This window comes from Ursus maritimus, unplaced genomic scaffold (genome assembly GCF_017311325.1).
Source record: "Ursus maritimus isolate PB19 unplaced genomic scaffold, ASM1731132v1 scaffold_9, whole genome shotgun sequence".
NCBI classification, from domain to species: domain Eukaryota; kingdom Metazoa; phylum Chordata; class Mammalia; order Carnivora; family Ursidae; genus Ursus; species Ursus maritimus.
The window spans coordinates 10,563,026-10,578,359 of record NW_024427107.1 but is presented as its reverse complement, the minus strand read 5'-3'; the positions used below and the strand labels follow the sequence as shown (position 1 = coordinate 10,578,359).

Here is a 15,334-nt window from a genome sequence, read left to right as displayed (position 1 = left end):
CCACCGGACATTCACATGCCTTACTCCCTCATTTCACTCAGTTCTCTACTCAAATGTTAACCCTTCAGAGAGAACATACATGCTCACTATGTCAAAATATAGCCCTAGCACTTTATTCACTTACTCTTCTTTCATTTGGTTCATGTCATAAGCACTGGTTTATTTGTCTACAATGTGAGCTTCAGAAGTGTGTGCTGTGGTTCACTATTGTATCCACTGCACCTGGCACAGTGCCTGGAATGTGTGGGTTCTTAAGCTACCGAGTCTCATCTCTACTCATTTAAGGTGCCAGTGGGAGACAACACACTTAAAGGGGTTCTACCTTAAAGGATACAATATATGCTTTGAATGAGCAACCAAATACATGATGCATTTTCTTCCAAGGCCCAAATAAAAGGTCTGGAAACGAAGGTGTGGCCATGGGAATGGTTCCTCTCACTCTTATATCTAAACACACACAAAACTTTTGCATCCTGTCCCCACATTTTGAGCTCTACAGTGTGAAGGTCTTATTTAAGAGGGAGGAATGCCTCAACTGGGGAACACAACGTTTCCCCTGAATTAGAAGATCATCATCTGACTGCTGTTTTGGACTTCATATGCCTCTGAAACATAGGCAAAAAGAAATTATTGAACTGGCTAGTGTGACTAATCCTAGTTACCAAGAAGAAATTGGGTTGCTGCTAGATAATGGGTTCGAGACTATGTTTGGAATCCAGGGGGTTCTTTGAGGTGCCTTTTAGGTCTTCCATGTCCAACAGTAAAATTAATTTTAAAAAAACCCAAAAAACAAAAAACAAAACCCAGACTTCTGCTGGCAGTCATAATGGAGCCAGGCTTACCCTCTTGCTATAAATAACTTAAAAATCTGGAAAAATAGGAGGCAACAGTTTTTGAACATTGGGCATTAGGCAATGTAGAGCAGTAATCCCTGAAAGGAAACATGTGAGGTGAGCCTTTTCATCTCTTGGCTTTCGACCCAGACCACTATCTGGACTGGAACGCAGAAGTACAAATCCCAAGCAGAGCACTGCACTCTTGTAAGCTGAGGAGACAAAAATCAGGAAGGCTGAAGAGCTAGTAAAACAGCAAGACTTTTCATGGCTGAGTCTCAAAGAGGAAGGAGCTACACAGAGAAAAAGCTCCAGAAATCTATATACAGGTCTCCTTGAACCGTCTGCTAAGTACTAATCTCAGTATCTGTGAGGTAAAGCTCCGGAGGCCCAGCAAAGTACATGCAGGAAGCTGTAAGCTAAGCCTTCCTGCAGATCACACAGGATTGGGAGACATCCAAGGTCCTACCAGCAAAAGTGGTGTGCTTACTGAATACCCAGGGCCTTCAGCAGAGAACCCAAGGGGACACACATCTTGAGTAATGGGGCTACATAACCCTACAATAAAGGCTGTTTCAGACCCACTCTAACAACATGTAAAATCAAGCCTCAGAAGGACCAAGCTGATGCACGTGTAACTTAACTGCTTGCCAGAACAAGTGCTGACACTCTTTAGAGGATACATAATCCGGCACCTAAAAATGTAAAATTCACAATGTCCTGTTCTGATTTTTAAAAAATAGGTGGCATGTGAACAAGCAGGAAAATGTAATCTATAATCAGGAGAAAAATCAGTTAATAGAAATTCGGAAATAACATCAAAAAATTAGCAAACTAGGATTTTAAAATAGCTATTATAAATTTGTTCAGTATGCTCAAGGCTTAAAACCACATGGAACATCTAGAAAAGAAAAATACAGTATGTAAAATGAAAAATTCACTAGATGGAAACAGTTATTAGAAGTCTCCAGCAACGAAATAAAAATGGAAGAAAAAGCAAGATGCTTGAGGAGGAGATTCTGACACTTCAAAATGTTTGGGTCATCCCAGCAGGTATTAAGAAAAGACTGGCTCAAGGGCAAACAGAGTAAAGAATGTGTAGTAGACAAAAGAAGTCATAATACTAACTACAGCATCCTGATCAGTTGCCAAAATAAGAATCCCAGTAGCCAATGACTACCTTCTTTGATTGTACCTGTAAAATTTCTGTAAATGTAACAATCTTTTTGTTCCTCCATACCTCCTTTACCTTAAATACGTGAATTTTTTTATAGCAGTGAACTTTATACTTTTGTCTTCGTGTCAAAAATATTCAGCTGGGAATGTGAATACTAAGGGGTAATTAGTATTGCACAGTAACTGACACCACAGGCCGATGCCCAGAGATGGCTATGATAACTGGCACTGTTGCATCCTGGGGTAAGGGCAGGACTACTTCATTATATCAGAAGTAACTGGCCTGGTTTTGTACACCCCTGGATTAAAAATTACTTTTATATTTCTAAAAGGTTGTAAGCAAAGAAACAAAAAAACCAACAAGAATACGCAACAGAAACCATGTGTGGCCAGCAAAGCTTAAAATGCTTACCATAGGGTCCCCCTTAACAGAAAGTGGGCTGAACCTCAATTTTACCAAGAATTGCATCTTTTAAAGGGAAACTATGCAGTTATTGCTGTCATTTGAAGTTAAAAACTGTGTGGATATACAGAGTAGTCAAAGGAGTAGGCAGCGCTGGGTATTAAGCAACTGTTTGTCAGCTCCAAACCCACCTAGACCGTACATAGTGATGATGGAGCTTAAACTGTGCAAATTACATACTCCTTTGTCAGCAGACTTCTGGTTAGCATCCACCACAGGAGGCTGGAAGGCTGGAAGAGAAGTGCCTTGTTCCTTCCTCTTTGTTTCCAGCTCCTATCAGCTCTGCCTGGGCCTCGCCCTTAACCCTGGTGGCACCAGTTGATTCCATTCTCCAGCTTTTATTGCCACACTCCCAGAACCAGCCTGGCTTGCAACCGCTCACAGATACAAGTACTGACAGTAGTGTCCGCTCCTCCAAGGTGTGATGAGGCCCAGCTCCAAGGAGCTCTTTCCCCAAGATTCTAGGTTCTGAATTCTCCAAACTCTTCCCTGTGTCACTCCAGTCCTAGAAGGAGCAGTGACTTTCTGTAATTACATCTCTGTTCAATGCCTGCGTGTTTCAATTCTTCAACCTTTTTGCCTAATTTCTTAAATTACTTCTTTTGACATACCAAATGGGCCTTAATATAAGCAAGTTTTTAATAAATATTTAATAAATGCCAGGTACTGTATTAAGCACTGGGGTTATGGCAACAAAACAACTATCAACCCTGTCCTTCATGATTTAACTATAATAATAAGTGATAAGAGGCTATGAGATACATTATATTTAAAAGCCTGAATCTGGGGTCTTTTATAGGGAGCTAATTTAGACTTTGGAATGTTAAAAGATTATGACCAAAAAAAAAAACGTATGACAGACCTGTATTTCAGAAAGATTAACCTAGCAGCGGCTTAGTACTGTTTGATATTAGAAGTTACTAGAGAAAACTTAAGAGATGACTGTGATACTCTAGATTAGAAGTACAGAAACCCTGAAGAGGGTTATAGTAGGACTGGAATGGATAAAGTGAATACAAGAAACATGGGAAGGACAGAATCACTAGGTCTTAGTAACTGACTAAATGCAGAAGACTAAGGAGAATGGACTAGTCAAAGGCATTTGGATCTTTAACTCCTAATAAATTAGGAAAGTGGTAAAAGGTTAAAAGAAAGTAGATCATTTAAGAAGCGATATCCAGAAGGCAGTCTAAAATGAGAGAAGAGAGGTCAACGCTAAAGTTATAAATTTATGAGTTGGCCATGAAGAGGAGGAGAGCATTTGTCTATGTCTAAAATATGATTTTATACAAATCAAAAGTAAGTACAGTATACGTACCCCCTGAACTGATGCTCCAGGGACCAAGGCCATATTTGCACGGATTTCTTCTTCATTTAAACTCAGGCCCATGTACTGGGAGAGCTCCGGATACAATTTAGGATAGAGATCTAACATGAATGAATAAATAGATTTTAAAAACCCATTAGAATATTTAAAATGAAAACTGTTATTATGGGCTTCTACTTGTGTTAAAAAATTACATGTATGCTATAAAATCTAGAATGAATCTAAATTAGCAATTTGGAAAATCGTCCCCTTATCTCTATAATGATAATTAGAAATGGGAAATATAGAAAAAGCTGAAACAGTCAAGATAGAAATAATTATTCCAAATAAATTATCTTGCCTTTCTTTTTTCTTAAAATACACCTCTTTGATTAGGAATTTCATAAGCATACCAGTGATTCTCCACCTCAGAACAACTGACTAAAATGTTTATTGTCAAGCCAGCTACTTTACAACTCATTTAATAAACACTGCTATGAAATGATTCTTCTGAATGACAATAAAAAAAACCCAAAGCTTATAGAAGTCTATTTAGTATCTTATTTAAAAAAAGTTAACCACATTCCAGTGAAATCTTGGAAACAATGTATTTAAACACTAACAGTACTTAACCCAGTAGCAGAGTTAGGTACTATTTCCAAATGTTTTTTTACAGTTTGTGATTAAAATGAATTTTCTGAAAGAATGTTATCAATAGCTATATCTGGCTACAAAAACCTATTTTAATACTCTTTTTATCTTAAGTCGTATTATTTAGGGGCTCTGTCCTAAATCCCTATAAACTTAGAAGGAAAAGGAACCAAAGATAAGTATATGGAGACCTAATGAAGATTCCAGAATTTGGGAAGCTCCCCCAAAAGGAAGTGGTTGAAAATTTCAAACCCCACCCTCACCCCAAAAGATGGAGGGACAGTTCAGGAAGTTCAAGAGCAGTAGCATGGGGCATAGCTCACATATAAGTTTTCTTCATAAATCAATCAGTCATAAGTTAGGGTCTTATGAGGGTTGAGACTTTACTTAATTCACTTAATTCTGATTAAGTTATAAAACCTATCTTCATATTCACAGTTTACTTTCTTGATTAAAGGGTTATTTTTTTTGAAGGAAACATTTTTTTCTTACTATTACTAGAATTTTAACCACATTATTTCACGCTGCAGATTAAAAAAATCTTGGATTCCCTATTTCAGTAAAAGACGACTCAAACATATTAGTTCAGGAAGAATGAACTCAAGTATAAACCTACTTGCATCTTGAGAGATGGGAGCAGAAGCTTCAGACAAAATTGCTGGGTTGGCAGGGTTTGCAGAAAACGCAGTTTGAGCCTGAAAAAGAAAAAAGAAAATTCATATATATAACAATGTTATATATACACTTACTTAAAAATTCTTATATAATTTGTAAGTTAAATTTAGTACTTCTAAGAAGAAACTAAAACACTGAAGTCTTAATTCAATAAAGTTTAATTTTGGGGTGCGTGGATGGCTCAGTCAGTTGAGCATCTTACTCCTGATTTCAGCTTAGGTCTTGAGCTCAGGGTCTGAGATCAAGCCCTGCATCTGCTCTGCGCTCAGGGCAGAGTCTCTGCTTGAGGTTCTCCTTCCTCTCCCTCTGCTCCTTCCCCCCACTGCTTGCACTTGCTCTTTCTCTAAAATAAATTAAAAAAATAAAATCTTTTTTAAAAAATTTAAACAGTAGTTTAATTTTACACACTTCAACATGTTTTTCAAAGAAAATCTGCAAATCTAAAACACATTTCATATTCTAAATATTTTAACACTATGATATAAAATTTGACTAAGTACCATACAGCCAATATTTCATACTGCTGTTGAAAATTAATAAATTAGTATTTTGAAAATGCATTATAAAATGTATGGCTACACATTTTACATTTTCGTTTTGTTTTTTTTTTACTAGCTAGTCTAATAATATTTTATTTGCATAAGGAAAAAGCTCAACCATATTCACGCAAGTCACATATCGGAAAAACACCCCAAAGTTTAAATCTTACTACGTTGCTAGTATTTGCCATTCCAGCATATCCTACTGAAATTATCTTCATCTTCATTTTAGCAACTGCAAGAAGGGGATACACTCTACTAAATACAAAAAAATTACAAAGTATGAAAAAATGCATACTTTATCACAGACATAAAAGGATAATGATTGAAATAATGTAATTTGTAACTTTTAAACAAACTTGTCAAAATCGTTTTGCAATGTATATATTTATCAAAATGCTACTCATGCTCAAGTATGCCAGGAACTCCTCTCAGGCTGCCTTCATAGCCCATGTTACATGAAGTATTCCAAGATGAAATCCTTTTTCCTATACAAATAGATCTGACTTTCTAAAACAGCCATGTATCATTTAGAGACAAGATTGGTTGTATGGCCAATCTCTCATATCACTTTTTACTTAATTGGAAATATGTGTATTACATAATGAAGTTTATACCTATACCTTAACCTAGCCCTGAAAATAATGACAAGAATAGTCCCAAAGATGCTTGGAGTGATGGATGCTTAATTTAAATAAGTATAGCCTATAAAAGCACTGGATCCTACTTCACTCATTTGGATTGTAAATGTTCTGGCATGTTTGTTATTACATCATACTTTAGTATTTATTGTTTTACAATTTGTCACATTCTAAACTGAAATAAAATGCAATGAAAATCTCTACAATTTTAAATAATAGTCCAAAAGCTCCAAGTATATTGAATTTTCAAAGTTCTTTCACCAGCTATCAGCTAAAAAGAGCTAGGAGCCAGTGGATTATTTCTTGGATAATCTCTAAGGAAAAAAACACAACACTGTTCACTCAAAGGAAATGAACTATCAAGCCATGAAAAGACAGGGAAGGAAACTTAAATGCATATTATTAAGTGAAAGAAACGAATCTGAAAAGCCTGAATACAGTATGATTCCAACTGTCTAACATTTTGGAAAAGGCAAACTACAGAGACAGTAAAAAGATCAGCAGGTGCCAGAAATGAGTGGGGAGGGAGGCAAGAATAGACAAGAATTTTTAGAGCAGTATTCTGTAATACAGATTTCTATGTGATACTAGATTCCATACAACAATGGTGCCTCTATGTCATTACACATTTGTCAAAACAATACCAAGTATACAACACCAAGAGTGAACCCTAAAGTAAACTATGGACTTTGAGTGGTAATAACATGTCAGTGTATGTTAATCAATTGTAACAAACGTACCACACAGATGAGAATAATAACAGTGTGGGAGGATGTGCTATGTGTATGTGCTGGGGGAGGGAGAATTAAGATGGAAAGTCTTTGTACCTTCCACTCAATTTTGCTGTGAACCTAAAACTGCTTTAAAAAATATAATGTATTGGGGCACCTGGATGATGCAGTCGGTTAAGTGCCTGACTCAGTTTCACCTCAGGTCATGAATGACCTCAGGGTCATGAGAGCCCAAGTCAGGCTCTGCACTCAGTATATAGTCTGCTTAAGATTCTCTCTCCCTCTCCCCTGCTCATTCTCCTCTCTAAAATAAAAAAATAATAAAATGTATTAATTTTTAAAAATTGTTCCTTTTTACATTATTTTCTGTTCTTTTACTCATTGCTTTTTTCTTACCCAAGGAATACTGAAGTGAGAATATATATAGAAAGCTAATAATTATATATTTATGTAATCTATAATAAAAATAAAACAGAAGATGGTACATCAAGGGCTTAACGACTATATGCCATTAAATGTAGCATTATTTCAGACTCATGTGAAATCTCAAACTATAAAAAAAAAAAAAAAAAAAAAAAAAAAAAAAAAGGAATGAGGCTCCCCAAGGATTACTCAGTTACTGCCAGAGCATGTGGAGCCATGCTCACTGTCTTAGGAGACTATAAGCACTGGGTCTCTGTTACATCACTGCTTCTTAAAAGCTTACTTTATATAGGCATAACAACCACAGACTACTGTTAAGGATTCACAATGGATAGAGATTCAGGGATTTTATGCTGCTGAAAGCAACAGCCTAATGGCTTTTGTAAAATAGTTTACAAAATATGAACTGCCAGTTCACTGCTGCAAATTTAGCTTTGCTGTGGTGTAACAAGGGCAGAAGATTAGAAATAAATGCTACCTGTGCAAGGACATCTCAAGAACAAAAATAAACTTAAATACCTCTATCAGAGAAAAGGAAACAACAGCAACAAGAAAAACCAGCCCAAGACTGTAGTGGCTAAGGCAGGAATATTTTCAAATAAAGAAAGAATGAAAACTCATGTTCCCCCCTTCTTACTCATGGTTACATCTCCAAGCAGCTAACTTCCTGCTCAGAACATAAAAGGTCTTCTAATGGAAATATCTATATAATTTGCTTTTCCTTAAAGAGGTCAGTGTGATGTGTTTGTAGACCTATTCTCCAAACATTTGTCAATATCAACTTTCCTTTTCCTGTTTCAAAAACCAAAAACCTCTGCTCAAAGTCAACTATGGTTAGAGTTCAAATTCTTTTTTTTTTTTTTTAAGATTTTATTTATTTACTTGAGAGCGAGAGAGAGGTGTGTGTGCGCGCGCGCACACACACACACACACACACACACACACACACACAAGTGGGGGGAGGGGCAAAGGGAGAGTGAGAAGCAGACTCCCGGCTCAACTAGGGAGTCCCATGTGGGGCTCGATCCTAGGACCCTGAGATCAACACCTGAGCCGAAGGCAGATGCTTAACAGTTCAATTCTATAAAAACTAACAAAAAAGAATGAAAACAGATTAGTCATTCTTCCACATCCGTATGCAAATCATTTACTGCTCTGATGTTGTATTAATGGCTTGTTATTCTTGAAGGTTACATATTTCAGATAAAAGCTTTTTAAAAACTAAGTATGCTTGTTCAGATGAACTGTGCAGAAATAAAAACCCGATGAGAAAAATACTGACAAAATACTGCAGAAAGAATACAGCATTTAAGGTTACCGAACAAACCTCTTAAAATTGAAGCATCAAAGACTTTAGCAGCTGAACAGAAATCAGAGATTTTATAAGCCACATTTTAATATCCTCAGTAGATATATGATGGAATATATGTGTTCATGATCTCCCCCCATATTTACCCAATTATTGCTACAGATAACAATTTCAGCCATACAGCTGCCACTATTATTGCTGGGGGTTTTCACCCTAGAAAAGCCAACATTTTGCCTAAAAGACACTCTTATCCTTGACGTTGCTTAAGACTTATCACAAGTTTGTAATAAATTTTTATGCCCATTAAATACTTATTAAGAAGTAAATCTTACTTAGCGTAAACTGGGGCCAAGGCCCAAGTAAAAGGATTCTCAGGGTAAGAAGCTTTGAAGTACTACAAATTATCCCCAGCTAAACAGAATAAAAACAGAAAACAGCAAGACTTGACCCTTATTTCCAAGCTTTCTTAAACAGAAGCATCTATTTTCAAAGTTAATACCTGAAGGACTACAAAGAACTTTGGACTTCATGAAATTAGAAATACTATAATATCTAACATTTAGACATTTAGAAGATAAACACATGAAATGTCTGCCACTTCCATCTAAAAGGAAATAAATCACTTTGCTTTCATTGTGCTTTTACACTACTTCAAACAGAATTCACCATTTCTGTAATTTTTAACTTCAAAGTAAAGGCAAAGAATTATTTTTAAAGATAGGTCCTATCCAAAGTACATACTAACTTTAAACAAAACTATGACCATCTAAAGAGTTGAAGTGTATTTTATCAACTTAAGTATATGATATTTAATTTAAATTTTAATCTTAAAAACAAGCTATGTTGAAAGAGTTTAAGTACAGTTTTAAAGAAATAATATCCCATGTCCATTAATTCACAGTGAAATGAAAAAGAATTGGTAGCTTTTCTGTAACTTTTTAGTCTATAATCAACAAACTGAAAAATGTGTAAGTGTAAAAATGAATACATCTGCTATTTAAGTTCTTTGTTTCACTTCACCTGTAAATAGAATAGATGACACTGTATATATTAGACAAAATTACACAAACAACTTGAACATACCTGAATAACTTTGTCTACCTTCAGGTCTTCAAGAGATGGGTACAGAGACATTTTTGCAGGATTTTTCTAAAGAAAAAATTAAAAAAAATTCTGTAATTCAAATTTCATTGAAATTTAATTTTTTTTAAAGATTTTATTTATTTGTCAGAGAGCGTGCATGCACACAGATACAGATAGAGCAGCAGGCAGAGGGAGAAGCAGGCTCCCTGCTGAGCAAGGAGCCCAATGCAGAACTCAATACCAGGACCCTGAGATCATGACCTGAGCCAAAGGCAGATGCATAACCAACTGAGCCACCCAGGCATCCCTGAAATTTAAGTAGTATATATAAACCAGCGATACATATAAACTTCTATAAATTTTCAACACAATAAGGAATGTTTAATATTGCAAAACACATGGAAAAATATGAACATCTAGCCTACACTAAAAACTTATTACTGTTTACCAAACTACTTCTCCCTCCCTTACTACTACTATCAAACTATATCCACTGCAGATCAAATTTCCCTTCAAAGTCCCTTCATTTCAAAAGTTTAAAAAATCAAATAGAGTGGTTATGTGACTTACCTAGCTTACACAAGTGCTTAGAAAATGAGCAAGAATTATATCTGAACAAAAAACTACAAGAGCTCCTATACAGTATCTATGAAATCTCTATCACTAGGGAAAAAAAAATACATATATATATTTATATAGGCACACATATATTCTTATAGATGTACTTAGAAAAAATACATACTAATTGTTAACAATTTTATCTTTAGAAGACGTAAATGATACAGATACTAAAGGACTGAGGAATAAGATGGAAATTATTATGTTTTAAACATTTCTATACTGTTCAATGTTTTTAATGACCATTGCTTTTTGTAATAATTTATTTTTAAAGATTTTATTTATTCATTTGATGGACAGCGAGAGAGGAAACACAAGCAGGGGGAGTGGGAGAGGGAGAAGCAGGCTTCCCTGCAGGAGCCTGATGTGGGGCTCGATCCCAGGACCCTGGGATCATGACCTAAGCCAAAGGCAGACGCTTAGCCGACTGAGCCACCCAGGCACCTCTGCTTTTTGTAATAATTTAAAACAAAATTCTCTGAAAGTATCACAAAGATATGTACTTGAAAATTTTGTTATTTTTGAGATGAGTATCTGGTACTTTCTTTAAACCCAACAAAACAGAATATATCCCGAACTGGCATAGGGTAGGTATGTCAAAGGTTCTTGAGCTGGCTATCAATTTACTACCTCCCACCTCCAAATCCACACATTACTGTGAGCTGTGAAAATGGAGCTGGGCCCTTTAAATATCGCTCTGTGGCCAGCTAGCATGAGGTTGAGCTTTGTCAGCGCAGGGAGCTGGAGATACACTGGAGAAAATGGTTTTCATTCCAGCTTCCAGTATACCACTCCAGCCAGGCTGCTGCAGTACCTGTTTCTCTAGCATCTTGCTCCTCGCAGGGAGCAGCTTCTAAAGCACCCAGTTCCCGCAGTGCACAAAACCAACACTGACCCCAGCACTCTGTCCAGCAGCTTCCCAAGCATGCTGCCACCTGCAAGGCATCGCCCCATGAGTAGCTTTCCCTGTAACACTCCCCTCATGTGCCGCAAGTTCCAAGGTGCAGCACCTTCCTATAGCTGGCCTCTACCAGCACTCCACAGGGAGAATCTCCAGTAAGTTTCGTTTTGAGAAACCAACTTCACTATCCACTGAGTAAAAGCTGCACTCTCCAACAAGGCCTGGGCTGTTAGGCATAGGAAGAGGGCAGCCTCTTCTTGGGGCACTCTAACTCAGCCCTGGGGTTAGGAGATACGTATTAAATTTGATCTTCCTGTATTCATTAAAATTCTCTTTACTTTTTACTACTTTACTTTTTACAGTTCCTGTTCCTTTAATGTTATAATTAATAATTATGTACATTAAATTTTCACTGTTCAAATTACTATATGGTTTCTGTCTCTTGGCTAGATGCTGAGTAACAGTACTTCTTAAAAAATGTATGTACTCTGGGGCACCTGGGTGGCACAGTCAGTTAAGCATCCAATTCTTGGTTTTGGCTCAGGTCACGATCTCGGGGTCTTGAGATCAAGCCCTGCATCGGGCTCTGTGCTCAGTGCAGTCTGCAGTCCCCTCCCTGCTCGTGCTCTTCCCCTCCCTTTCACTCTCTCAAAAATAAACAAAATGTTTTAAAAAAAATGGCCTGATACAGTTTTTAAGGGGGAAATAAGGCTTGTATTTGTGAATAAAATGCAAATTCATGAGAAAGCACAATAAGAAATGGTTTAATTCTATTAATCCAGGGAAACAAAATGGAGCACCTTTTCTGTGTCTCAAAAAATCATTAAGCTTCCCACTTAAACACGTTTTATTTACATTTCCAACCATTTTATCAATATCCATAAAATCATTTTAAATTCACTAGTACAAATGTTGACTTTTAATCTAGTACTATTATTATTTTTGGTTTCCACTTTTAGTTCTGTCACTGGCCACCTACAAGATCCCCTTTTCCTCATAAAAAAGGAACTGGATGAGTGGTAAATTTCAAAACTCAGTGAGCAGTTTTCTCAAATATTTTCCTCATAGAAGCTTTTCCTTAAACAAATATTAACCTAAGTTGTCTGAACAACTCTTAGGTCACTCATTCCCCAGAAGTTACTTCATACTCACAAATACTCAAACTCAATCCCAGAAATAAAATGGGCTTCTCATGCTTTAAATAACAAATATCACCCCACCTTATGCTTTTTTAAAAATTTAGTTTCAAGTTTGCTCTAAGTGTGTAACCTTAATCAACTCATCACTCTCCTAAAATACAAAGAATTCCTCAATGATTTTACTTCACAAACTATTTTCGTGGCCTCATTTCACGTAATTTCTTTCTAAGCATTACAACATTCTAGCCGCAAACTACTTGCTATTTCCCACCCTGGTTGAGTTCTTCTGTGTCCCATATCTTTGCAAAAGCTGCTTCCTCTTCCCAGAATGTCCTTCAAGGACTTCTCTATCAAAATCCCAGTCAAGAGCCACTTCTGTGAGGATAGCTTTGATGACGTCAGTCTAACACCGTTTCCCTCACTTCAGAAGTTTCACTCTGCCTTATGTTATACAGTTAGTTTATGTTTCGCTCTGCTCTTGAGAGCAAGGCCTTTAATTTCTTATTTATCTAGCATGATTCCTTATCCTAAAAGAAATCAAATGTTTATTAAAGTTTGACCAATATTGTCAAAAGCAGTAACAAAATATTTTCAAACATTCATTGAAAAATTCAAATTTTCTTATCTTTCAAGTCTACAACTTTGAACACAAACTGTTCATAGTTTTCAGGGAGAATAATAAATTCTTGTATTATTTTTCTGAAGGATTCCATTAACTTGTATGAGTTAACCTTTGATCTAATGTCAAAAATAATTAGCCCTTTTTGAAGAACTACCAAGCTACCTTTGAAAAATCCTTTCACGTATGGATGGAATTTCAAAATGACCAAGAATGAGATTTAAGGGGATTGTGAATATAATTCTATTACATCGGTATGTGAATTCTCGTTTTATTTTCACTTAAAATTCTTCTCACATGCTATTATTGTACTGACTACAGAATTTTATTTCTAGGCCTTTCCTTCAGCTGACTAAGAATCAATCACAAGATTCCACTGACCCTGAGGATTAGTAGGCAAAACATCTTGCCATCTATTCTACCACAGTATGAGCACAACATTCCTAACAGCTTTGTTTCACTGGTCTAGTTCCTGGAAAAAAACTGGTCTCTCCACTTACCCCTAGACCAGGTTTGGCCCACTGTAAACTCTTTGCAACCTCATTGACTCTCAACTATCTCCATGAGTAACGAAAGGCCCCTGTACCCACTGCATCCCTAGATTTAGAAAATAACCCCCAAGTTAGTTTCTACTAAGAGGTTTCTCAGAACTTGGAATAGTTACAGGGTTCCTTTAGAACATCTAAAAATAAAAAATACCTGACTATTCTGCCTCAGTATCAACTTTCCCATTTGACTCTCTATCTCCAAGGCAATGTCATGGTAGCTTCCTTGAAGTCTTTATGTGTGTACAGACTAAAGGTTTCCGTAACTCAGGTACCATATGTAATATTTTGGGACATCTAGTTAATTTGCTTTCTAACTGCAATACCCAGGTTAATGAGGTAGGAAACATACTAGTAAGGTTTTCCAGATAATATGACCTAGAATGGCAATACAGATCATTTTCTGAGTTGCTGACCTCACTCCCTCAATCAAACCAACTACTACAACCGGTCTCCGCTTTTAAAATGATGAGTGATTAAGTTAAAATGGCATTTGTTTATTTAATCCCAGCTGTTAAAAAAACCCATAGGATAATGAAAATATGAGACTGCAGATTCAGTGATCTTAAACTGCAGTTACAACACATCTGGTACTCTAGGAAGCTGCTGCCCAGAAGATACTCCTTGATTGCCTGGCTGTAGTGGCCAGCAAGGCTTAAATTCATCAATCCCTTAAGACTGTAACAAACAGAAACAGTTGTTAACAGGCAACCTTCAACAGGGCACAAGGCAGAGACAACAGACTGAAATAAATACCACCCCCCTCCAAATCTTTCTATGAAAGAAGTCAATTAGCTTATCTTCATTGCTGTGCCTGAGGGACAGGCTTCTAATTAAACACACATCTAAGAGCTGACTATAATTCTCTCCAGAGACTGGGAAGGCTAGTGAGTGCCATCTTTGCACTCTCCCTCTGCCCCATACCAGGTCACTGGTGTCTCCAAGAAAGAAGCTAGTATACAGGCCTGGCACACAGGCTGCTGCCCACAGGGCACATCCCCAGATAAACAGGCTTTGGTAGCCAGGAAGCCTGTATTCCCAAATTCAACAGGACTATAATAACAACAACGAACGAAAAAAGTGAACTGGCTATCACCCTAGGGCACAACACAGAATGAGCAGACAGAAATCTTCCCCTGAAAGAAGTATTTTGCATACTTTAAAAGCTGCTGCCTGAAGGTCGAGCTTCCAATCAGCCTGAACCTAGGTGCTGACTGAGATACTCCCTTTTAGAACACTGACAGATCTTGGCACACCCTCAACTACTAGGAGCAACTAAGAATAAAGTAGGCTGCTTGGACAATTAAAAAGTTATGAGAGATAACTGAGAACTGAGTTAAATGATGAGGTCCATCTCTTAAGTGAGGTGTGTCACTCAAGACCAAGAGAGATGGTTTTTTAATCTAAACACTGAAATCAATAGAAAATCAAGGAAAACAGAGAAACAAAGGAATATTCCAAGTAAGAGAACAAGACAAAACCTGAGTAAAAAACCTTAATGAAATGGAGATAAACGATTCACCTGACAACAGAGTTCAAAATAACCTTCATACAGATGCTCACCTAGCTCAGGAGAACAACGGGTGAAAAAAGTGAAAATTCCAAAAGAAAATAAATGAAAGTACCAAGTAGAAGTCACAGAGCTGAAAAAATACAATAATGTAACTGAAAATACAACAGAG

The 15,334-nt window shown here is 36.8% G+C and overlaps 1 protein-coding gene across 2 annotated transcripts in view; it reads right to left on the bottom strand.

The window, feature by feature from the left end:
- LOC103677454 (syndecan binding protein) overlaps positions 1-15,334 on the bottom strand; it is a 37,545-nt gene that overhangs the window by 8,723 nt on the left and 13,488 nt on the right. For both annotated transcript variants that reach the window (XM_040625522.1, XM_040625523.1), the window contains exons 2-4: positions 9,831-9,896; positions 5,046-5,124; positions 3,791-3,900 (exon numbers count right to left, since the gene is read on the bottom strand). In XM_040625522.1, the coding sequence (XP_040481456.1) occupies positions 3,791-3,900; positions 5,046-5,124; positions 9,831-9,881 (240 nt within the window). In that variant the 5' untranslated portion in view covers positions 9,882-9,896. The remainder of the gene's footprint in view (positions 1-3,790; positions 3,901-5,045; positions 5,125-9,830; positions 9,897-15,334) is intronic.